Source organism: Chelmon rostratus, chromosome 19, assembly GCF_017976325.1.
Source record: "Chelmon rostratus isolate fCheRos1 chromosome 19, fCheRos1.pri, whole genome shotgun sequence".
Taxonomy (NCBI): domain Eukaryota; kingdom Metazoa; phylum Chordata; class Actinopteri; order Chaetodontiformes; family Chaetodontidae; genus Chelmon; species Chelmon rostratus.
Genome location: NC_055676.1, coordinates 16,333,921 through 16,359,552, shown reverse-complemented (window position 1 = coordinate 16,359,552; position 25,632 = coordinate 16,333,921). Strand labels below are relative to the sequence as shown.

General features: G+C 40.1%; 2 protein-coding genes across 2 annotated transcripts in view; both read left to right on the top strand.

Moving 5' to 3' along the window:
* Positions 1–4,410, top strand: part of ccbe1 (collagen and calcium binding EGF domains 1) — a 35,056-nt gene extending 30,646 nt beyond the window's left edge. The window contains exons 9-11 of the mRNA XM_041960006.1: positions 549–584; positions 3,378–3,413; positions 3,862–4,410. Coding sequence (XP_041815940.1) covers positions 549–584; positions 3,378–3,413; positions 3,862–4,137 — 348 coding nt within the window. The 3' untranslated portion in view covers positions 4,138–4,410. The remainder of the gene's footprint in view (positions 1–548; positions 585–3,377; positions 3,414–3,861) is intronic.
* Positions 4,411–14,028: 9,618 nt separating this feature from the next.
* On the top strand, positions 14,029–25,359 carry lman1 (lectin, mannose-binding, 1). Its single transcript, XM_041960111.1, has 13 exons — positions 14,029–14,251; positions 15,542–15,696; positions 16,355–16,462; positions 16,958–17,019; positions 17,362–17,461; positions 17,623–17,746; positions 18,962–19,020; positions 19,193–19,325; positions 19,546–19,733; positions 20,080–20,159; positions 24,404–24,566; positions 24,658–24,782; positions 24,880–25,359. The coding sequence occupies exons 1-13, from the start codon at positions 14,032–14,034 to the stop codon at positions 24,914–24,916; spliced, it is 1,554 nt and encodes a 517-aa protein (XP_041816045.1). The 5' UTR covers positions 14,029–14,031; the 3' UTR covers positions 24,917–25,359.
* The last annotated feature ends 273 nt before the right edge of the window (positions 25,360–25,632 follow it).

The following is a 25,632-nucleotide window of genomic DNA, read 5'->3' as shown; positions in this document are numbered from 1 at the left end:
GGCGTACAGTGGGGTTGGGTGATATGTTAACATTTTGCAGCCAGCCACTGCCAGTTCAACAACTAGTGATTGCCAATATATTTGCGCAGGTGTGCAGGTCCCCCACCCACAAGCGGTGTGTTCACTACGTTTCTTCTTTCTCTTCTCTTCTCTCTCTTTTGGCAAACTGAGACAGACTTAATTGCCTTGTTAGCTCATCCTAAAACACACTTGATTCAGACTCAATAGAAACAAAATAAAAAACACGAAACCCGTCTTTGTTAGTCTTTCCACTGTTCCAACAATCACCAACTCTGGTTGAAATAAGCCGCTATTTCACCGAGTTAGATGTGAAAATATTCTGGCTTTACACGCTGGTTTCCCTGCTGCTTCCCTCTGCCATTACTGACCTCTTTGTGCTACCGGGTCAGCTCACTAAACAAAAGTCTGTTGCTAAGCAGCAGAGGCAGACCATTAAATTATTCACCCAAAAAAAAACAATCAGCAAATCACCAATAGCCAATATATTTGTCCAAAAGTGTGTTTGTTTGTTTTTTCCCATATAACAGGGGCGTCCAGGAGCACCAGGAAAAGATGGCTTAAAGGTGAGGTCAGATGCTATTTTGTCATGTAATTCTTCATTTCTTCTTAAAACCTAACTTTTCTACAGAAGACAACTATTCCAGACAAGAGCCTCTTTTTTCACAGTGTAGAACAGGAGTCCGACGTACTGCCCCTCAGGCAGAGGAGTCATTCATGTTGGCAGCAGAATTTGACTCTTGGCTCAATGAACATGGCCTCTATCAAAGGAAAGAAATGGTGCAGACGGTTCAAAAGTACCAGCTAGATGCATTTGGCTCATCAGCCAACACCGTGTCTATCAAAAGATATTTCCCAATAGCTAAATTATTTCTCAACTTCACCAGATTTACACAGGGTGAAAACCACAAAGCAGGTGCCAGGATCCTCACAAATCCTCAGCTGGATCCTCAGCCCTGCAGATGAGTCGATCACTGCAAGCTGCTACAAGTTGAGAGAGGAAAACTGGTGCGCCAAACAGAACTTAAAGTTTTAAAGCTCTTCTTGGGTATTATTAGAAAGGCCAAAGGAGCATGACTTGGTGGAAGAGCTGCTCAGTATGAACACAAACAGAACAGATTCAGTGTTTTTTGGTATCTGAGTAGACGTGTGTAAGTTCAATAAGTGTACCAGGTCAGAGAGCATCTTGAGCTAAACCTGCACAGTTTTGTAATTCTTAATCAGACTTGAGGTCACACACTCTCATCTCATTATGTTTCAGTGATATAACCTCTGCTAAGCATGATTTCTCACACCTGCAAACCTGCAACCTGAGCCAGAGAGGGTCTGAGACCAACAGCTCGTCTTTTCAAGTGGTTCAGTAGCTTCTTCCTGACCACCAGTGTGAAGACTCTGGATACCTCGAGGCTATTGCGTTTGTCTGGAATATCACATGTGAACAGTGCCTTTTGGATTGTCTGACAGGCGGTAGCAACCATCTTTCAAAAGGCTAGGCTTTTTCCTTCCCGGGAAGCCTAAGGCGAAGTGTTAAAAGAGAGGCTCCAGCAGATGGTTAAGCCTCAGATTATGTAGGCACAATGCAGATTTCACCCTGGTTACACTGAGATTTATGTTTGCATTCTTCCCATTTTTTTGTATTAAACTAGATTTGCTTGTGCATCTTCTCTTTTTTGTAATATTCCTGAATTCAAAATCAAAGGGCAGCTGAGGTCAGAAAAATAAGCCTTGCTGTTTGCAGATGATGTTGCTTTGGCCGTCACACTTCTGCAATGTGCTGTGGACCAGTTGCAGCTGAGTTTGACTACAGTCCGCTTTTATTTACATGGGGAGTGGACACTGGCCCCTACGGGATAAGTTTAACGGCTGTTTTCATTCATGGAGATAAAGCAAATATGGACACAATCTGTGGCAACGGTGGTGGTACAAAGATTAGCTAGAAAGCTGAGGCCTGTTGAAACTAAAAATGAACTTTTTGTTGCTCAGTGAGAGTGGTGAGGGTCCTCTGCTCGATGACAAGGCTGATGATCAATGGGAAGTTAAAGCTCTGTGATCCAGCAGGATGTCTGAAATTAACTTGACTGAGGGCGTCCAGTGGAGGTAGTTTGGGTAGCTAATTTATGGAGACAGTATCAGACCTAAAAGTGATTGTGATTAGTTTGTGATCTGGTTTTGACAAAAACAATTTAAATCTTAAAAAATAATGCTTCTTAGGAGGTGAGATTTACATCCTGTGGCTAGTTATGGCTGACTTATTACAGCCTTACTTGTGTCTTTGTTTGTTTTTTCAGGATTATTGTGATTTTGGTCAATAGTGACCACTGATCTACCCCACAGTGACTAAGAAGTGTGAGGTATAAAATCTGGAGAGACTCTGGTCTTGCACTGGCTCTTGGATCTTCTTATACCCGTAACACTGTTTGGATAGCTTGCAGATCACGTATGGAACAACTTAGGTGCATCTGCTTTATTGACATAGTACCTTGGTGTTCTTTCGGTACAGCTGGGATGTTTGTGTGGATAGATTGGAGGGTGATAGTAATCTGTCTCTCTGAGTAACAAATCCAAACCATCTGCCAAAACACTCACAGCCCCGGTGTGACCCTGAGCCCAGCTAACAACCACAGTAGTCAGGTCAACGTGTGTGTGCTACCGTAGGTCAACAGGCTACCATGATACTTCACAGTCAGGCTACTTGTACAGTATGTTCAGTGTTACATGAACAGCACACCCTTTCCATCCATCACATACACAGGACACAGCTTCAGGAAGAGTTCCTCAATTTGGAAGAGACATTTATTTGCCTTCTTGTCAAAAGTTCAATGAGAAGAGTGATGCCCCCTCGTATCTCTGCGCTAACTACTGAATACAGCTAGAGCAGGGATTCAAGACAGAATGCAAGGGAAAACAGCTAGCCTGGCTCTGTCCAAAGTTAAAAGGTACACCCGCTAGGACCACCAAAGTTCAAGAAACAACATGTTTGTTCAATCCCTACACAAAATGACAAGTTGTGTAACTTTTGTTTTTATATTTCAGGTTGGTGCATGAATTAAATAAATGAGACAGATTGTATTCACTTGTGAGCTTTAGAGGTGTATTTTTAACTAGCTCACCTGACTGTAGACAAAAAAATGTATTTCACAAAATGTAAAACTATTCGTTTAACTGACAAACACAAGAATATAAAATTTGATTTTAATATTCCACTATACGTTTCTTTAAAAGTATAGGCTTGCTATTTGTGGTCACTCATCCTGATCTCAGTTTTCTCTTCCTGTCACTCTTACAGTAATATGAATTCTTCTTGTGCTTTTTCCCCCACTGTAAATCATCTAAGCTAAATATTTGTTTTGATTCCCCAGGGCGACAGAGGAGCTCCCGGGCCTGTCGGACCACCAGTAAGATTCTGGCCATCCATACTGATGCCACACTATTGTAACTTGTTACCATTATCCAGGACAATACAGTTAAACTACAGCATGGCTAAAAAACAGACCACTGTGGGCTGTGGACGACACTGTTAATGGTACTGTCAAGCTCAAAGTAAATAGTATCCAGTACAGAGTAAGCATTATCCCCTTAGATAAACACTGATGATGCTAACGTTAACAAATCATGAGAAAAAGCTCAGTACCCAGTGGCCAGTCTTAGACAGTCCATTGATCAGATGGAGTTCTGTTGGGATAATCTCGTCTGTGGCTTCTGAGAAAATACAGAGACGCAGAAGAAATATGAACCTTTCCAATAAATGCAAAAAAAGCGTTATTTTGATGACATGTCCATGGATAATTTGTAAGCTGACAGACTAAACATCTATGAAATAAGCTGTTTTTGTTGCACACGCAGGGCCCTCCAGGCTCCTTTGATTTCCTGCTCCTGCTGATGGCAGACATCCGGAACGACATCGCTGACCTGCAGAGCAAGGTGTACGGTCGACCGATGCACTCTCCCGGGGAGGACTTTCCTGCGGTCCCTGACAGCTGGAGGGACAACCAGGACACTCTGGAGGCCGGCTCGGGTGAGGACTACAAGGAACCTCCACCTCCAACGGGCGGAGGGTCCAAGAGGAGCAGGAAGAGGAAACCAGCGCCGGAGAGAACAGACTTTGACTGGAATATTTAAAGAGGGTGGGTTTAAATACTTAATGTCAGGTGTAAATATTGAAGTGGTTTGCTTTTTTATTTAACTGTTTTTAAACAGAATGTACTGTATGCCTTTTCATCACAGATCTTTATTTTTGTATGATATACAAGATTTTGTGTGAATATTTTTAACTAAATGAGTAGACTGTGCAAATGCATGTTTTTTTATTATTTGATATTTTCAGAAATGTACTATGGTTCCTTCACAGCACATTAAACAAGTCTCTCATGAAAGCAGTTTATACCTCTTTATGATGTCTTTATCATGATGTCTTCACATGTCTTGTTTAGTCTGAACATATATGACAAAGAGAAGCAGTAAGTCCTGCCACTGGAGGGCTGGAAGTTGAGAATGTTTCCCATTTTTTCATTATTTTCGCTTGAAAATTAACTTCAAACGATGACAAAAATGTGTGTTGATGGATTAATCAGATAATCTACTAAATCATCAGAACTCAAATAATTTCTGGAAAAGATAATGCATATGTAAATCATTACACATTCTTAGATACTTTATGCTAAATGAAACACACATGCCAGTTTTATTAGCCTGATGTGTCATTCAGGCTAAACATGTGGAGAAGTGACGATATGAAAATGAACAGGGTTGTTGCAAAGCAGGATGATGGAAAAGGATGAAGCCAATAATTTAACTGAAAAGTGGACTCCTGAGCAGCAAAAAATGGTCATTTCAAGCTTTAATAGGTGCACAAAGTAGTGATGCTCCACCCTAAATCTGCCACATACCTAAACTAAAGCAGACTTCTAAAGACATCAGGGGAACAGGCCATCCCACTCACTGCATGCACTCAGCTGCTGAACAGCTGTGTGGATGATAGCTGAGTGATCCACCAGAGGGAGATCTTCTCAAAGCCAGAGGGCCACAATTCTCGATCACTTTACATTATCAAGTTCACAACGCTGACAAATAAATCTCTACATGCTATATTATGCTTCATATGATATTTTAAAAAAGGAAAGATTTCCAGTAATGGTTCTATTAATTTCACAGCAGAAAACAAGAAGGCAACATAATCTCACAGTGCAGAAGTGCAGCATCCAGCTTGAGAACAAAATGATTTTGAGTCCCATTCAGACCTAAAACTGAAGAAAATATACACATGTAGAGACAGTTGGCTTATTTATTATACAGCTGAAATCCATGTTTTTCCTTCATACAGAAGAAAGTGCATCCTCGGTTGTGCAAATGGTAACACTTCAAGTTCCCCTATTTAGTGTTTTTAAAGCACGATATAAATGTTAAATAAATGCTTTATTAAAAACTATACTGTAGCAGACATGAGGAAATATTAATTGTTAATTCATGTACAGGTATTTGTTAGCTATTTTAACTTCTCCAATGAAGACATATTTTATATAATTATAGCTGTTTTCATATATTGTAATATCTGTTTATACACAAGCCACGTATGGGTGACCACAGGACAAGAAGTACGTTAAAAGCTGCATTATATTGTGTTCTCAACCGTTTCTTACATGTCTGTAAATGCTAAATAAGGGTTTGGTTAAATTACAGATGTTCATGACTGCTGACTAAATATGCTTGAAAAAATGAAAAAGTCTCATGAAGTCATAGCTGGAAGAGGCCAAACATGCTTGGTCTCTGAGGTTCAACATTGGGTGTGCAGCTGTGTTTGGGACTTTTCAGAAGTCATAAACTTTGTTGTTTCACCCGATTTTGTTCTCCCTTTTCTCTCTTCCTCATAACTTACATTTGTGTCACTCTGTCCTTTCTTTGGATGATGAGAAGTTGCAGATATAATGTGGGGAGTCTGAGCAAAACAAGGTGGTGTCATTTTTATTTTCATGAATAACGAGACCAGGCGATAAAACTCAAAACAAGCCGCTTAAGAAACCTTGGGTCTGGTTTATCAGCGCTGGTCCAAGGCTTTCATGTTGTTTAGAGCATCTGTCAAGAGCACGTTCTGTCTTTTTAACTTCTCAAAGCTCGTTTATTAGAATAATAACTTGATTTTTATTTTTTTCTGTAGGTTTTTTAATGTCTTTAATGTCTGTTTTTAATGTCTGCAAATGATGCTGTTTTGTCTTCGTAACAGATCATAAAAAGTGAAGGAGGGAACACGTGCCAACAGTTTTCATACCGCTATGATATAATAGAAAGGAAACTCACACTTTCTGACACACAGCTAAGCAAAATGTTTACGTCACACACACACACACACACACACACACAGCTGTGGTGATACGCAGTAGAAGAAGGCAACTACATTTACTCATGTACCATACTGCACAATTCGTTCATTATTTTGTACCAGGAGCAACAAAAGACTGGGAAAGGTGTATGTGTATATTTCCATAGTGTATTACTGCTGGTTTTACTTAAGTAAAGGTTCTGAATACTTCTACAGCACACTGTGCCCTGACAGTCATTCAGTACCCTCTTTATCCACTAGGTGGCAGTCATTTATCAGTCACATACAGTACGTGCTGTGTGATTCTAGCCTTGGAATGATGCACAGCGCGCAGTGTTCAGTGAACTCATTAAACTTTTCGGTGTAGTTCACACAGAAGCACATGAAGATAATCAAAACACAATCATGAATCAAGCTTTGTGGAGATGTTCACTCAGCGTGGGTGATGTGGGCTTTCTTGTTTATTTTTGAGCTCAGTTGCAGAAATCAGATGTTCCTGTGCAACAATATTTAAGGACATTCCCCTCAAATATGTTTGACAACAGGCCTGGCAGCCGCCGCTGATGACATGAACTGAAAAAGACACATTTAAAGCACTTGGCTCGTCTCTGACGGACTAATTATTCTGACCATTTTATGATAATCTGTCACATTTTGCTCCTGGAAGCAAAACAATCATTTTCATCCACTTTTTTTGGGGGGGGGTTACACATTTTTGGAACATCGCAATCAAACGGGATCCAAAAACTAACAACGGATCAACGACATGAACAGAAACAGATTTCTTTTTTTCAGCACATGCCAAACGCTCCCTCAAACCAGTCAGATGCCACCTTCATTAAACACTACATCATTGTTTACATGTTGTGTATTTGTTTCACAGAGAGCCCGTTTTCAGAGAGCAGTACATGTCATGATTAAAGACGGGGCCGAAATTAAAGTCCTGTGCACATCCTTTTAACAAGCTTGGGCCATCTTGTCCAGGAAAAAAACAACACAAAACTTGGCAATATATTTCTCCCAAATCCCTTCTGGAAGCAATTAATCACTGTTATACAAGGGTAAGCCTTAAAAGATTTCAAATATTTGCTGAAGTGCCCCCTTGTTCCTAATTATATCTCCCTGCTTGTCCCCCTCATTATTTAGAACTACCCACAAAAAGATGCAACACTGAATGGGAACCATCACACACCAGCCCCCATCCATAGAAAATGCTTAATAGCAAATGAATGAGTGGGTTACTGTGTTGCAATAAAGGCCTTAATGAGGTAATTTTATTAGCAGCGGCTGCCCAGAACTGTTGGAAACTGATGGAAGAAACAAACATGAGACGGCAGCATAGAGAAAATTAGTGTTACCCAGTTCATTAATTAATGCATTAGTGTGGGCAGCAAATTAACTGCCCCCCAAAAAAACCCATTCAGTGAAGATTATGATGAAAAAAATACATTGTTGCCCTCCGACGTAATTACAAGACAGTGCAAATTCAATTCTAATGAGGCTAAAGGCACCCCCTTAACATACATCCCCTATTTCCCCCCTCTAAAAGGGCTTGCTCTTGTCGGAGCCTAAGTTTAAGGAAGTATTGAGAGTGAAGGAGACAATAATGAGAGATCGGCCTGGTCCTGAGTGCTTTACATGCTGCAAACAGGTAGAGAGGATTGAATGGCTCTCTTTCTGGGACTCCTGGGGGGCCCGTCTTCCCAGCACAACAACACTTGGCCCTGAGAAAAGGGTCCGCTGAGGAGCCTGGAGAGTGAAAGGACCTGTGCTGCAGCGGGTCACGCTCAATGGCCACAAGTTCTTCAATTATTACAAACTATGTTGTGCCGGCCCGGCCTGCACACATGTACACAAACACAAGCCCGCACACACACCTCTGCGCACAAAAACACACAGCCCTCACCCTTCCACCTCTCCCTCTCATCGAGTTATCTTTACTCAGGCTTTGTCTCCTCTAATTGGAGCTGATGAGGGACTAATTGGTAGCTTTTTTACAACACCCAGTACTTAAGCAATGGCAAGCCGAGGGAGGCAGCATGAGCGGAGTTAATGAGAGGCTTTGCACAAATAAAAGCTTTAAAATGGGCCTGTTTCACAGAATGGGGAGAAAAGGAAAGTTGAGAATATCTTTTGTGTCCTCCACATCTTTCACTTATGTGCAGGTATCTGAAAAGAAGAGGGAGTGGTGAAGGGGACACAGTGGTTGCCGAAACGTTGAGCACTTGTGCGCATAAAGGGATCTGTTCTGTATTGTTTGGGGCCCATCGTTTAGTGTGTCTGTTAATAATGAGAGAGGGCTGCTCTTCAAATGAATGTGGCAAAGTCCTTAGTGGACAACAAGTGCCCTCTCTTCCCTGGACCACACTGGACTGTGCTGAAGCAATCTGAAATAAAGGTTTAGTCCTTCTGCATTGTTGAGGGTGAGTATGTGGCCTATGTGCGCCGAACTGAGCCAACAAATAAGACGGCAGCGAAGCCAGTCTATACAGCTCTGATGTGGAGCAATCATTAAATCTTCCAAGATTATTATTTGAAGTTAGCGTGAATTAAATGATAAATGGGTCTCCTGCTGGCCGCGCTTCCATCACATCACTATATGGCAATTTGAACTCAAAAATCACGCTCCTCTGCTGGTCCTCCAGAGCCAGTTCAGGATTTGCATCATGGTGGCAAACTTAAGAGCACTGCGGGTTCAACCACAGGATGTTTCCTTAGCATGCTGTCCTCTCAGTAGACATTTCGTTCATGTGTTAATGGATTGCTTTGTACTTTTCAGGTATGAATAAACACCGTGAAGCAACAGGCTTTATTTGACTAAGCCATGGTGTCACACCAGGAGGTGACAAGCCACTCTCCCTTTCCCCCCTAATGTGACATGGGCAATACAAACACCTTTAGATGCCCAGATCCTCCGGGGACAAGCAGACACCACAACTGTTATTTGTTTTATCTGATCAGGCCAGTTCAGGATCTCCAAATACTGACACATCCAAATGATGGACTACAACACAGAACAAGCAGAGCTGAGGTAGAAAAAGTTCAAATATGAGATTTGTTGTGGTTAAAAACATTGAAAGAAATGCAAGAATTAATCAGATCAAACTACAGTCAGTAGGGCGATGAAATGCAGACCCAATATATCAAAGCAGTATGACTCAAACGTCAATGGTTCAGGCTTTGGATCAACTTGCTGTGGCATCGTACAGCATCGTATAATTCCCTGGCCAAATATTTGTGCTGACTCATGTGATAGGCTATTCACAGTCTCAGTGACCCATTAACATCCTACAGGATCCCATTGTGAACCCCTAAATGGATCCATTAGCATTGCTATTGTTATTTAAATCCTACATTTCCTAACAAAGAGTGTGGTTTAACTCTCTAATGAGGACTTCCTCAGACAAAAGGACGGAGGCCTCTATTTTCTCTGCTCTCGAAATCCACAGACAACCTGTGAGATTTCACAAGTTTTAAAAGTTACTGTTGCAATTTAATGTTCTGCACTTAGAGTTTCTGGTACGCTTGCGGATGTTGTTTTGGTGGTGGCGTGCTTCAAAACATCCTTTTCCTAACATGCCGTCATTCTTAACTGTATCAACTTGCTCACGCACCATCATAATTTCCCCACAGAGATCAATAAGAGTAACATTTTCCAAAACTAATTGGCCACTTTTCAGAGCTGCACAGCCTACAGCTCCTTTGATAAACATTGTTTCTGTTGATTCACTGTGTGCTTAAAACACTACGTGGAACCAGTTTGACAAAAAACAGAAATTACCCATTCTTGTCATAGACTGGATTTTATTATTGTGCTTGACATTAACCCCTTCAGCACAGAGGGGGAAACAGACTTTACCATCGCTGTTCATTCTTCATCAGTGCAGCATTACCTCCAGCTATTCTGGTACAAGTTAGCATAATCATTCATTCATTATAACGCACTGTAGATCCACTACATTGTCACTCACGAAGGGCAACAAATTAGTGATAATTGGTATAAATGTAAGTAAAGTAAACCTTTTTCTGCTCCTCCATCCAGTGAGTTTTGTCCATCATCTGGCTACAACAACAGAGAAAATGTATATTTTGGTTGTATGCATTTTTTGTACCTCCATTGCCTTTAATTAGCAAGTATTTAGTGTGAAAATATGATTAAAATTAATGCATTTTTGACCAGAAGAGAGCAGATTAAGTTAAGATAGATCGTAGTTTTTAGTTGTGTTGTGTCTAAAAAATAAGCAAATACCTTAAAAACCATTCTATTTGCATGTTTGTGATGTGAGTGAGCGTGACTGTGACCACAGTATGAAGTCATATCACTGTAAAGCCGTGCGTATCAGTCTTTGCCATTTGCTGATCATTTGCCAGAATAGTCAAAATCCAGAGATTAGTGTCATCACAATAGGCTGTTATGTTCTTGGGTTTGCTCGTGAACCCGTAATCACAGGCCCTCACAGTAAGTGATGCTGCACCTCCAGAAGCAATAGGAAGAAGCTGGTGAGAGTAAATAGAAAGCGAGTGGCACATAATTGTGTCATCTCCTGTCTCCTGCTGAGTCTTTCAGACGGGACTGAAAGCTCCTGCGGCCAGCACGGCTAGGTCGGCTAACCTTTCGCTGACCTTATGCAAGCTTACGAGCTGATCAAGAAAGAATACAGCAGCTGAAAGGACCAAAACCTCCGTGTTGAGTTTGACATACCTGATGTGTTTGTTGTTGCATGTTACATTGATTGCTAATTCAGCTCAACTTTCTGCACATGTTAAACTAACTTTGGTCTTATTTGTCCCACTGAAATAAGATAAGAAATAAAGCTATTTAACTAGCAAAAACACGTTTCAAATTTGTATAAAAGCAGCAACATTTAAAGTAGATCCAGACCAATTCTGAAAAAAGTGTACTGCTGTGTATTATAAAATATCTGGGGGTGTGTAGGCATCTGTATTAGCATTAGTTTTGGTATTGGTATTATTGCTGACATTAGTATTAGTATTAATGTTAGCATTACTATTAGTATTAGCATTAGCATACCGCTAGTATTAATAGCACATTACTATCAGCATTAACAGTTACATTAGTATCAGCATTGGGTCTACTTTTAGCTTTAGCATTACTGTTTGCACTGATAACTGTATTAGCATAGTTTTAGTATATCTTGTCTGTATTAGTAGGCTATTACTTTAGCCTTTGCATTAGTGTTATCATAGTACACTATTAGTATTAGCACTAGCATTATTATTACTAGCCTACTAGTATCACCAGTAACAGTCATATTACTATTAGCATTAGGTCTACTTGTGGCATTAGTATTAGTATTAGCACTGATAATTGTATTAGCATAGTATTGGCATTACGCTAACATTTGCCTAGCCTTTAGTATAAGCATAGTAGACTAGGATTAGTATGAGCATTAGCTTAGTACCCTAGGCTATTAGTACGAGTATTTGTGTTTGTATTTGTATAAGTAGTATTAGTAGTGGGAGAAAATGCTGTTGCTTAGACTACATGTAATACACAAATATACCATACCGTACTATCAATATACAAAGTATTAGCTAAATGTATTTTGAGGTAACTCATGTCTTTTGAAAGCACATTTTTGATATGTTACTGTAGTTATTTGAGCACAATATATCTATATAACTAGAGTTTGACATACTGGTCCTCTCTATAAGCCGGGCCCACAGGACTACGTCACAATGCACAACCTGCTTTTGTTTGAATTGTCACAGTAAAGCACTGAAGGCTCCATTCTTATCAAGTGCCCCAGTAAGCCATGACAGTGTCACAGTGAATCAGCACACACAAAACCAGGACCCTGAAACTAGAGCAGCTAAATGGAATCAGCCACCATTAGATTACTTTTATTATTTACACTTGTGCTTTTCCAACTGTGGCATGTCAAAATGTCTTCTGTGAAAGAACCTATTAATCAAATTACCAAAAACAATTTACATGCTTTTAAGGCTTCTGAGGCCCTCTGGAGCAGTTGTCGGCTTTGTGTGCTTTGAAATGCACAGATACTATTTGACATTTTTGTACATTTTAGTACAAAAGTCAGTTATCAAGCAAAACTGCAGAAAATCATTCATTCATGAGGTTTTGCTCTTATATATCTTATATGATAACAAATTTAATATATGTGGCTTTTGGACTGTTGGTCAGACAAAACAATACATTCAATGACATCACCTCAGGCTTTAGGCAATGATGATAGACACTTTCAATATTTTTTGACACTTTATATGACAAAAAATAAATTGATTCATAGTGAAAATAATTGTCAGCTTAGTCGATTATGAAAAAAGTTGTTTGATGAGGGCCACACACGCATCGTTACATAGACCTCCTCTGTAGGAATGAGACTGGGACCTGTTCCAATGTTAACCCAATTCTTTAGTTGGAAGACCAAGAACAAGCCAAAGACATCTTCAGTTCACAGATGATTATTATTTAGGTCACAGGTTAAGTAAGGCAGCTCTGGGCTCAGAGTGACAGAGCTCTCGCAGGCTCTCAGTCAGAAGAAGCACCGAGTTCCGGGTGGGGTTCACAGTTATTTTCTTGGGCTGGGACTGCCCCGTACAGAGGGTGGACTTGCATGCGACTGAGTCTCATTGGCCAGTTATCTCTGACATGAACAGGCCAATCACTATTCATGTGAACTTATTGAAAAGTGATATAAAAAATGAATGAATGTTGTTACTGAGGCGGGTATCTATTGCAACAAACCTAACATGACAGATTAGAGAGGCCTCTTTATCAAACTGAACTGTGACATTGTTGATTAAATGAGAACAACCAGTAAGCTTCATGAGTTCAGTGAAAAAGTGCAAATCTAAAGTGAACAGAGATCAATTATAAACCAAACACCCCCAGACTCTTTCCACTGATACAACCTAATTTATAATGGGTCAAAGAAAAATGATTGCACGGTTTTTAACCTGACTTGGCTTAAGAAAAACTGATCTTGAATCTGTGCAATGAAAGCCACCTGCCCTCTGTGCCCACCCACCATTAGCATGAGCAAATCTATGGAGTACATTGCTACTTGCCCACCAATCACCACCTGCCCAGCCACCTCACCAGCTCTTAATGTTCATACTTCTGTCTGACATAAAAAAACAACACTTTTTCTGACATTGGGTGAGGGACCTCAGTGCACATGCCTAGATTGCCCATATGGTATTTCCGGGTATGGGTGTCTCACATATTGAAAAATAAAGTTATAATTTATATGCATATACCATTAATGTAAGATAAGATAGGATAAGATAAGCATTTTATTTATTCGGAGGGACACTGCTGTGCAGCAATTGCAATACAAAGCAGGAAAATGTGCAAAGATATTTCATGAAAATGAAATATAAGTGCAAGTATAAAAATATCAATAAACACATCCAAAATCCACAAAATCCAAATATACACAATGCTAAAGACATAAGCAGGGTTAAAGGGAAGGTTGCTTTTCGGTGAGCTGCGTATATGATATGTATGAAAAGTGACATATAGCTATTTTATATAATGTGTATCTTATTTATTTACCTGACAAAGTGACTCTTACAGAAGGCCCCTCTTGACAACCTCAGCTGCAACAAAAAAACGGACAAAAAAACCGTCCAATCAGAAAACGCCCTGTTGGCCCTACAGGCATCCCGTCATGCTCGTGGACTCAGCGCTACGTCAGCAGTGATACCGAAACATGGCGGTGTCCATAGCACAGCGCCCGGCTGCGAGCGCTCGTGTGTTGATATTAACTTTCCTCACAACGTTAATATTTCACCGCAGTGTCGCCGAAGTTACCGCGGGTGCCTCGGCGTCTGAAGAGTCTCCTCACCGCCGGTTCGAGTACAAATACAGCTTCAAAGGACCGCACCTGTCTCAAACCGACGGCAGTATCCCGTTCTGGATCCACACTGGAAGTAAGTTTGCGTCCAGCTGTCAACATCGCGGAGCTGCTGCTCGTCTGTTGTGTCTGAACTTAACGTTGACACCCGTGTCTCGAGATGTGGACAGCCGAGGTCGCTCATGTTGTCGGTTTGTAACGGTCTGGGTTTCCGCTCAGGATGTTAATTAGCTACAGCCGTTTGCTTTGTCCATTCAGAACTGCATTAGGGAATGTATGCATTTAAGCACCCTGGCGTCGTGTCAGAGGTACAGTAATATTCAAACGTGTCATAAAAACGGTGCGTTAAAGGCTGCTGTCGGTGCAACACATGCAGCCGAAGTGTTGAACTTTCCTCTTGCCAAAAACGGGCCTTTGGATTCTTGCATCACACAGTGAGTCGTCCAGCTGCTGACATGAGCGCTCAGTAAGAGCAGCATGAGATTACCCTGAAAATCAGCACTGATTTGGGCCTGCGACTAAGGATTATGTTCATTGGCAATTGATCATTTAGTCCAAAAAAATAAAAAACGTCCATCACAGCTTCCCAGAGTCGAAGGTGACATCATAAAGTGTATTTTGAGGATTTTTTTCCTTTGTTAGAAAGAGGACAATATAGAGGTGATAGGAAACGCCTCTATAGTGACAGGGAGACGAGACTCTGGGGACGTAGTGATTACATGGTCAGTACAAACCTGTGGAAGTTGTTTGTTTAGTCCAATCAACAGTCCAAACCTTAATTTATTCAGTTTACTGTAAAAGCAAATCTTCACAACTGAGAGTGTGGAACTTAAAAATAACATAAGCATATAAGATTATTGACTTGTTGATTACATTGATCTGTGCACACCACCGTAACATTGCATTAGGCCATTTTAAGAGAACAGAGCAGGGTTTTCCTGATGCGTCGTATAAAATGCCTATAAAAGTGCTTGTTTTGTTTCCCAGCACTCCAAACCTCAAGGTTATGCAAGTTACAATGACATGAAACAGAGAAAAGTGGCACATTTTAAGTAGAGACATAACTATTAATCAATTGATCTTTTCGTAACACTGAGTACACCTGGATTGTACAAATCTGAGGATAATAATGAGAATTATCTGAACCAGGCACTGAGGCGGGTAAAAGATTAGATTGTAGGCACACCCTGGCAATGCTCACTGACTGATAACAATACAACTAGTTGGCATGTTTTTTTCTCACATCAGCTCCATGTGATGTCTCAAACACCACACATGTTGCAGAACTGTGAGTTATTTTCATAGAGAACATCAAACATGCTACTGAAATCCTGCCCACTCCCTCCATCTCTCCTCTCCATCTCAGATGCTATTCCCAGTGCAGACCAGGTGCGCATTACGCCCTCCCTCAGGAGTCAGAGGGGCACCGTGTGGACAAAAAACAAAGTCAACTTTGAACACTGGGAGGCCGAGGTGACCTTCAGAGTCTCCGGAAGAGGAAGGATGGGAGCGGACGGTTTGGTAAGCAGGGCTGGAAACGTTGGTGTCGGTTATGGAGGCAGTCAGCAAAAGTGTTCAAGTAAAGAACTTACTTCTAAACTTGTGATCGCAGTTGTTCAGCTATCATATGGACTCTGATGAGACAATATCCAGCCCTGATCGGCACTGTCCTGCAGTTTACACAGTTTACACCAAATGATTGCCATCCTCATGATGAAGAATAAACCAAACCACAAACCAAACCTTACTATAAGTTGAATTGAAAAATAATGATTAGTAGAGAGAGCTGAGAACTTGCCTCTTCTTGTCAGTTAAACATGTCATATGACACTGAGCATATGTTGCCTGTCAGACTTTGAAGGGAAGGTGCACATCCTGTTTCATAAGGTGCGTCAATGCCCACAGGCTTGAATGACAAGCATTTCCTCGCCTGACAACTGTTGTGAACAGGATTAACACTTCGAGCAAACCTAAATTTGAATTTGTGTAACTATACTTTAGTAGTTCATACTTTTGTAGTTAAGCACAAACACACACACACTGATCAGAGGAGATAATGTACTGATCACATGACTGGATGTCAAGAAATGATTGGGCTGCTTAAGTAGCATTGTATGTATTTAATGAAGGATGATATAACAAGCTAATATTTGCACCACATTTTTTTTTTGTAAAACAGGCTGTGTGGTTCACCGCCTCACAAGGCCTCGACGGTCCAGTGTACGGAGCTGCCGACCATTGGAACGGAGTTGGAGTCTTCTTTGACTCTTTTGACAATGATGGAAAGGTTGGTGTCACATGTTGCTGCTGAGGACGTATTCAGACTTTGATTCTTTCTGTTCTGGTTTGACGATGTTCTGCTACAGATAGTCCACATCAATACAGAGACGGCTTCTGTTGTTATCAGCTGGTTTAGTCATAGAGGAAGAGTGTTAGAAAAGGAGAGTATAATTCTGACCCGATTTGTATGTGAGATTAACTTTACATGTACATTCGATTCAAAAATATTTATTTTGGTTTAACTTTGCGGTAAAAAAAATCTATAAAGTCTGATTTTGTTTATTATGTATGTTGATATAAGTGTATTTTTATTGTAGATCTGTTGCTGCCATGCAAAACAAATCTTTCATGGCTCAGTTTATATTTAAATATTATTTATCTGTGCTCAGGTACGGGATTGATTTTTAAAAAAAATAAGATTACCTAAAATCAAAGCCACCTCTGGTCTTCAGATGAAAAAAAGGATTAATGCTGTTTCCTTGTTTTCTCATCTTCATTCCAGAAAAATAACCCAGCTATAATTGTTGTGGGAAACAATGGCAACCTTGTTTATGACCACCAGAAGTAAGTAAATACTTCTTCTTCTTTGCTCTGATGTCGTCACCAACTCAAATTTTAACAACTTAAAGAAGATTAGGAAATATAGATTATATTTGCTTGGAAAGTAAATAATCCTCTATCTTTCCTAATCTCCCCCGGGCCAGTGAAAGCTTTAAATCACTTTTTCAATGCCATTCCAGTTTGTCTTAGAGTTCACACTGTTTACAAAAACATGCACAGCCATTCATGTTATTCACTTATTTAATAAACTTTAATCATACTCTATTCCTCCCCGCTCATGTTCACAGTCTATGTGGAGCGCAGTGCTGTATAAACTATCATATTATATCTGTTGTTTTGATCCAGTGACGGCACCACACAGGCCCTCGGCACATGTCTACGAGACTTCCGCAACAAACCGTATCCTGTCAGAGCCAAAATAACTTACTACAAGAAGACGCTGACGGTAGGAGACACCTTAAACACTCACACGTTGAGCTTTAAATACATTCTACCTCATTAACAACTGGCACTTTTCAGTGTGGCTGATCTTAATGATATCGCTCACCGTCAGCACAGTCGGTGCTATTTTCTGTAGCTTCATCATCGTTCTGTCTTCCTCCTCAGGTGATGATCAACAATGGTTTCACTCCAGACAAAGAGGACTATGAGTTCTGCACAAAGGTGGACAACATGATCATTCCCAGCGAAGGCTTCTTTGGCATTTCAGCCGCCACTGGTGGTTTAGCAGGTAGCATTCTGTTCTGTGGTAAAAAGCCTTAAAGCTGGGAGTTAAATGTGAATCCTCGAACTAAAACGTGAGTCATTCAGAAATCAGGCTCGTGGTCAAAGCTGAGCTGAAATACAAAGTTATTCACCTGAAACTGTTGACTGTGGAGGTATCACAGGGCTAATTTTGACTATTTAGTGTGAAGCAAGATGGTGTTATTACAATTATTATCTCATTATTATGAGCTTATTATTTAATCTCTCATCCTCTTTTTCATCAGGATGTTTCCCACCTTAACATTTCCTGCAGTATGAGTGTATAAAAAGAGTTTTACACATTATTATTGTTGTTTGTTACCCTGATGTAGGGCTGCTCGATTATGACAAAAATATTGATTATTCTGGTCAATATTGAATCACAATTATTTAACACGATTACTCAGTGACTTTGGAAACATCCTGCATTTATTGAACGTTTAAAAAAGTTTCCTTTTACTTGAACTTTAAATAGAATTTAACTGAAAAACAAACAAAAAATGAATGCAATATGTGCAGCAGCATCTGCCTGAATTAGTTCTCTGACACACAGTCATCACTGGTACCTTCTCTGCAAGCTGACACATGCTCAGTCTCTCTTCTAATTAATTTTACGAGGTTTTCGGACTGCCGCAGGGCACAATGAACGTCCCTCCTGCTCTCCCAACATAAGTTCACTGTGTATGATGTGTGTGTGTGTGTGTGCTCACATGCGCTTGCTGTGCACCCCCGGGCTGTCAGGGAGGAATGAAAAAGAAAAGGGCGCGCTGGATTTATAACACAGGACAAAACCAGAGCATTTTATGAAACAGAGTTGCGGCACAATAATCATTTAATCTTGATTATCTGGTCGTCAATATCGTGGAAAGCTAAAATTGAATGTAAAATTCAATTAATCGCCCGGCTCTAACCTGAACATAAGTCTGTTGTTACTCCACTAGAATGATGTTATTATGGAGACTTAGTATTACCCTTATTTTTCTGACTGCTATCCCCCTATTAAAGAAAATAAACTCTAATATTACCACTGTGATAACCAAGTTATTACTCTTTAATCACCAGGTATTACACAGTATCATCATCTTTCTATAAATTATAACCCTAACGTTGTTATTACTGGGCTGTAATTTAAGTGTTAGCATCATTTTTAATATGTTTATTTCTGTTGTTTTCTAACTTTCTAATTTCTTTCCTCCATCAGATGACCACGACGTTTTGTCCTTCTTGTTATTCAGACTGTCAGAGCCAGGCCAGCAGCCGGTAACTACCTTTTCCTAGAGCTCCTTTCCACAGCCCAGTGTGTGCTGTTCACTTCTCTGCAGCAGTGTGTGTGTGTGTCTTTGTGCTGCATGCATGCATGTGCACAACATGGCCTTAAGCACAGCCTCTATTGAGTTCAGAGAGGGTATTTTTTTTGTCTTTCCTATTGAAGCCCCCACCTGAATCTGAGATTCCTAAAGAAGAGAAGGACAAGTACCAGGAGGAATTTCAGAACTTCCAGCAAGAGCTCGACAAAAAGAAAGAGGAGTTTCAGAAAGAGCACCCAGACGTCCAAGGAGAGCCAAGTTAGTTTCTGAAAGCGGTTCTGTATATGTTCAACAAAAAAGAATCACGAACTGTAACATTTTTATTTTTACTCTTAATCATCTGAACAAACCCAGTGAATGATTATACTATATAGTTTACTCAGAGACATGCCCAAACATTACATGAAAGCTCACGAAAGCTTTGTAGATTTTATTTGACTTGTTTTTTAATCTCGGACGTGTTTATGTCCATCATCAGTTGAGGATTTGTACGAGAGCGTGAACGACCGGGAGATCCGCCAGGTGTTTGAAGGCCAGAACCGGATCCACCTGGAGATCAAACAGCTGCACCGGCAGCTCGCTATGATCCTGGACGAGCAACGGCGCTACGTCTCTGTCATCACAGATGAGGTCGCCAAGAAGGGGACGAACGCCGAGTCGGGACAGGTGAGCGTGGCAATGCTGTTCACATCGGATGAGTACAGGGCTATAAATCATTTCATATTCTGAATTGGGTGGTTGTGCTTCTACAAGATTCAATTCTAGTCAGTTTATTGATCTAAAGATGTTTTTTGATCATATAAATCAGTGTCAACCTGCTCAAGCAAATTATCAATACAGAAAAAAACACTGATTTCACTTTCTAGCCTTTCTGTGTGCTCATGCTGAAGTAAGATGTTTTTATGACGGGTTATGGGAGCTAATAAAATATCTTTTATGACTGCTTTATCAAGCGTCCATGCCACAGTGTTTAACCTTCAGACCATTATGTCTGTATGTATTTCTCCTCCAGCTGGACACTGCCAGTCAACAACAGTTGGGCTCGCTTGTAGCCACCCAGCAGGAGGTTCTCAAAAACCTGAACGATTTGAGGTAAGTAACAACAGTGTCGTTGTTGTTGTCGTTTGGTCAGCCTTGAAAAACTAGCTGCTGTTTTCGCAACAAACATAAAGAGAGATCCTTGATACTCCAGAAAAACAAGGGAAATCCTGACTCTTTAATCCCTCAAATCATATTTTAATCTCAGGATGTAGTGGCTGCGACATCACAGGTGTCTGCCAGCCTGATAATCCAGCTGCAGTAACAGCTCCCTCCACAGTCAGTCAGCTCGCACACACACGCACACACACACACACACACACTCTAAAAGCCTCAGCACTAAATGGGATAATCATCACACTGCCTTGATCTTAGCTCTAAACCATTTTATTCATTTGTGGTGATAATATAAAAAGGTTAATTACATCTCAGGAGTTGCATAATTCAGGCCTGATGTAAAAACAGCATTTCCTTGCAGAAGTTTGACTGTATTCTCAAACAGTCAATCAGCAGCCTAAAGATAACGTGCGAAACCCAAAAGGTCGGGTTTTTCCACCTCAATTTTTAAAAGATATCTCTGTGAATAAGAATTCTGTCATTGCTGAGACGTGCAGGATGCAGGTAGGTGGAGTAATAGGAGCTGTGGTCTTCTTCTTTCATTTTCAAAATGGTCTCCTTACCGCTCTCAAATGACAGCCTGCACAGATTTTAAGATAATACATCTTAAGAGATTTTATGATGGTGTGCCTTCCATGGCAAAGATTCAAATGACTGTTTGATTTTGATACTTACACTAAGTAAGCCTGATTAGGTGTACAGAATGTAATTTTTTGATGTTTGGAGCTTGTGTTTAACATATTTGTGCTTTTGTATTGCTTGCCTAAGGTGCTTGTGGGCTTAACCATTGTCAGCACGCAATGGATTAAAAAAAATGTCTTCTTCAGAAGCCCTTATTGTAGATTTGTGAAGGGATTTAAATGTTTTTTTCTCAGTTTCATCGATGATTACGTTATGAATTAACTAACTAGTCTTCTTATTTTCTACCAACCTTTTTCGACATGTTTAGCTATTAAATGTCAAGAAATGTCTTACTTATTTCAGTACTTTGCGCCCTTTAAAAATTAACTTTATAAACAAATAGTGTTTAACTATATGTTCAGTAATGGTGTGTCCTGTCGCAACAGTTTGATTGCGTGTCTTAATTTTAATGCACCATCTGCATTAAGAATTAATCAGAATCACAAGATATTAAAGATTTTATTTTATGTAACATTAATCTCTTGTATCATAAAAGAACCAAGCTGTTTATATGCCCTAAATCCAACAGGACATTCATCCTCAGATGACTTTGCATACATGATTTTCTTTATTATAACGTTGACCCATAACTCACAGGGACCCAGACTCTCCCTCACATATTTTCTAAACACAACAGAAATGGTTGTGTGAGTGAATTATGCTGTATAGACGCCAGGGAAAGACGTGGTTTCTGTTCAAATTTAAGACAGCACATTATCCGAGTGGCAGTTTCAAGATAAGGTGGTGCACCGGAGTAAGCTGATTGGCAGTAAACAAGTTCAGACGCTGGCAAAAGGCTGCAGCTGCTCCCTCTAATGTGCTAATGTGCGCGGCTGATCTGTATTACTTTGTAGATTAAGCGCTCAGTTTATTCTGACCCATCTTTTACACACAGAGTTTATGATAGGACTTCATCTCAGACTCTCCAAATAGCCAAGGAGGACGTTCTGCCCATAAATGGGTCACTTGTAGCAGATGAAGATTAGATGTAGGGTTTAATAAATGCTCACTTACTTTCTCAAGGGAGATTTCCACTAGCCCCCCCTTCTCTATGAAACAAATTAGATTTTGTTTTTATGTCATCCCTGTCCATCCTTTCAGACCTCAGCCATGTGGCCGAGCAAGAAAAGGCCACATCTTAGCACCATTTTGTCCTTATCAGATTAGTAGTCTTTAAATACATCTGTCATACGCAGGCAAAACACGGTTTACCTCCAATTGATGTCTTGTGGCATTCCCCCCATCAGGGCCTTCCTACTTATGCTGCTGGAATTCCTTTCATTTGTCAAGTTCCTTTTTTCTTTCTAATCGTCTTAGATGTGTTTAAGATGATAAGGAAAACTTATTGCTTTCTCCCTGTGAGTCATCAACTTTAAGAAATTACATTTTGTTGAGAAATATGATCCAGGCTTAGGGCGTCTTCATTCTCTTCTGAGAACAGTTTAAAGTCTTTTTTTTTTTTTTTTACCTCTTTTACTGATGAAATTGAAAGTGAAGATACAGATTTGCAGATATGACATTTTGTTACTGCTGAGCCTTGACAGAAATTGTTTTCGATTGTGAATTTTGATTTCTTCTTGAACCACCATGAGTAACTCAAAGAGGGACAATCCGACACATTAACCATCCCAAATAGATGCAGCTTCAGAGGTGCTGCTGGGACTTTTCTTCAGCTTTGGACAGAGCCAGGCTAGCTGTTCCCCCTGTTTCCAGTCATTATGCTAAGCTAAGCTAACCAGCTGCTGGCTGTTGCTTCGCGTTTTGCATTTGGACGTGAGAGTGGTATTGATCAGTAGCATATGTCAAATTCTTCCTTTACGAAAGTGACTTGTTGTGTGAAAGTTTAATATTGTGGAAAATAAAGACAATAAATCCAATCTAAGGTTACAACCACTGTACTAAATGCACTAAAACAAGACAAAAATACAGTATTTATATTCGGGCTGGTATTGCTGGTGACGCTGCAGTGTGTAGCAGACAGTAACAGTAGCAGATACTGTGAACAGGTGCATCAGCAGATCTCGTCACAGTGCAGAAACACCTTCACCCTCCACATTCAAACGCAGTATTGACAGACTGAAAGCACAAGATGCACCGATTCATTCCCACCCATCACTCCACCCTCTGCACTTGTGGCAGAGGCTTCAGCCATCAAATTAAGTAAGAGGAGTTAGACAAATGAAGTGCGTATCTACCAGAGTCAGAGTCCTTTTAAAATTCTGTCCAAGTCAGCAAGGAGACGCTGTCCAGACGAAGACAAAAATTTGTACTAAACATGCTATAACCGATGTATACTTTGTCTAATTCAGACACAGACGAAACAATGAACGTTTGCCTCATTGTGGACAAATGCTTTCCTAACTACAACCCTGGTAAAAAAAAAAAAAAAAAGAATTTTTACTGACAATGGTTTTACAAAGTGTTCCTGAGCCCATGTAATAACATCCTTCATGTGTTCACAAAGTGGTGAACCTCGCTCCATCCTCGCTTGTGAACAACTGAGCCTTTCCAGGATGCTCCTCTCATGCCCAATCATGATACTATCACCTGTTACCAATCAACCTGTTCACCTGTGGAATGATCCAAACAGGTGTTTTTTTCCCAGTCTTTTGTTGCTCCTGTCCCAACTTGTTTGAAACGTGTCGCTGCATCAAATTCAGAATAAGCAGATATTTACATAAATCAATGAAGCTGATGAAGTAAAACATTAAATATATTGTTGTTGTGCTGTTTTCAGTTGAGTTCATGTCAAAAAAGATCAGCAAATGATCACATTCTGTTTTATTCATGTTTTACACAACATCCAAACTTTTTTGGGAATTCGGGTTGTATCCAACAATCAGTGTTGGTGAAAAAATGTGATCCAGTGTTTATCTCACCAAAGAACCAGATCTTTCTGCTTATTTTTGGATCAGCATTTATTTTAATTATTGAAAACATTTTCTCAAAAATAAAACCTGTTGACTCACCACTCATAAGAAACAGCACAATACATTTTAAAACTTTCCGTCACTGTTTTTATTTTGTCTGTAGCGCCATAGCTGGACTCTGGATTCCAGATAACGCTCCTCTTGTGGTCTCTTTCTTAACCTCCTGTACTTGTAATCTGTTGTAAGAACATGTTTTTATAAGGGATTAATTTGGCAATCATGACCTCTTTTATCAGACGGTAATTTTCTGTTTTTCAAACTTTGAGAATATGTAGCCTCCAGTGAATAGAGATTAAAAGATTAATTTTGGACAATTTCTATTACTGTAAATAAACGATAGCAGACAGCGTATTTACTGCGCATCATGTTTCCCAACAAGAATTCACTTAACACATGTATCGGATTGTGAAAAGGAAATATTTTGAGTATATTGCTGGAGTGTTTATTAAGCATTAAAAGCTGTTGCACTGAAGATTATGTATTTCAGTCCTTTGGGGAAGCAGTTGCAGTATTAATGTTTTTTCCGGCCTGTAAAGTGTCACTGAGTGTTTATTCTCTTTGTCGCTGCAGAAACTCCTTCCACGAGTCCCTGAAACAGATCGGCTCAGCCCAGCACCAGGGCAATGCAGTCGGTATGGGATCTTATGAGACCATTCAGCACTTCAACGACATCAAGGAGCACCTGCACACGGTCAAAAGGGACGTGGAGCACCTGGTCCAGCGTAATGTTCAGGTATTGATCAGAGACTGGGATCTCATTTTGAGCAGTTTAAAAACCAGATTCAGCTGCCTGAACTCTCTCTTCTGGCCGTTTTCATGCACAGAATCCTGCTGAGAAGGTTATGAAGTGCCCCGAGGTGCCTCCCATGCCTTCCTGCTTATCCACTGTTCATTTTGTGATCTTCATCGTCATCCAATCAGTCCTGTTCTTCTGCTACGTCATGTACAAGTAAGACGTCGTCGTTTTTAGTCAGCAATGCGTCTGTATGCCTCTGGATTTAAACTAGTCTTAATGCTTTGTGTCTGTCCCCTTTTTTCTCTCACAGGAGTCATCAAGAAGCAGCAGCAAAGAAGTTCTTTTGATGAAATTAATTTTCGAAATGAGAGTTTGTAAATGAGGGAATGTCCATTTTGATTTTGTTTTTGTCAGATTGTAAGTTATTGTACTTGAAAATTTTGTTTGTGTTAAAGTTTGTTTTAATTCAGATGCACAATTTTAATTTGATCAGGAAATCGTTGTGTGTGAATGCTAGTGTGAGACTTTTCAACATGATGTAACATGTTCTTTACAGTATTTTTGGTTGGTCAGATCCTTCGATTTTATTTTCAAAAGTTGAAATTTGCCACTGTCCCATGCCATAAAGCTGAACTGACAACGAACAGAAAAAAAAACCCTGTGTTTTGAAATGTACAATTTTTGTATGAAATAATGCTGAACTGTTGGTGACGAGCTCAGAGCAGATGTCTGCTTCCGTTTATCTGTTTCGATTGAGTCAAACATGTCAGAATCTGACAAATCCTGAACAATTTACATAAACAGACCACACAAATGGCTCAGTGGTGTTTTTTATCATGCAAGATTTACTCAACACAAGACACACCTGCATGGAGTCATATGTCTTCTGTTCATCTCTAATGATTACAGTTTATTCCAATAACACCCCCTGCTTAACACTTATAAGCAGTATACACCTAATTAATAGTATAACACTGTGTGGTGGTGAGCAAATATAGGGACATTTATAAGCTCATATTATTTTACTACATATTTTAAGTGTTTATTTCTGTGTTTTGTCATT

What these genes read in the sequence shown, in the direction of transcription:
- lman1 (XM_041960111.1), top strand. Translation starts at nt 14,032, where the DNA reads ATGGCGGTGTCCATAGCACAGCGCCCGGCTGCGAGCGCTCGTGTGTTG. An exon ending in GTTCTGGATCCACACTGGAA is followed by an intron (nt 14,252 to 15,541) that starts GTAAGTTTGCGT and finishes TCTCCATCTCAG; the next exon opens with ATGCTATTCCCAGTGCAGAC. An exon ending in CTTTTGACAATGATGGAAAG is followed by an intron (nt 16,463 to 16,957) that starts GTTGGTGTCACA and finishes TCTTCATTCCAG; the next exon opens with AAAAATAACCCAGCTATAAT.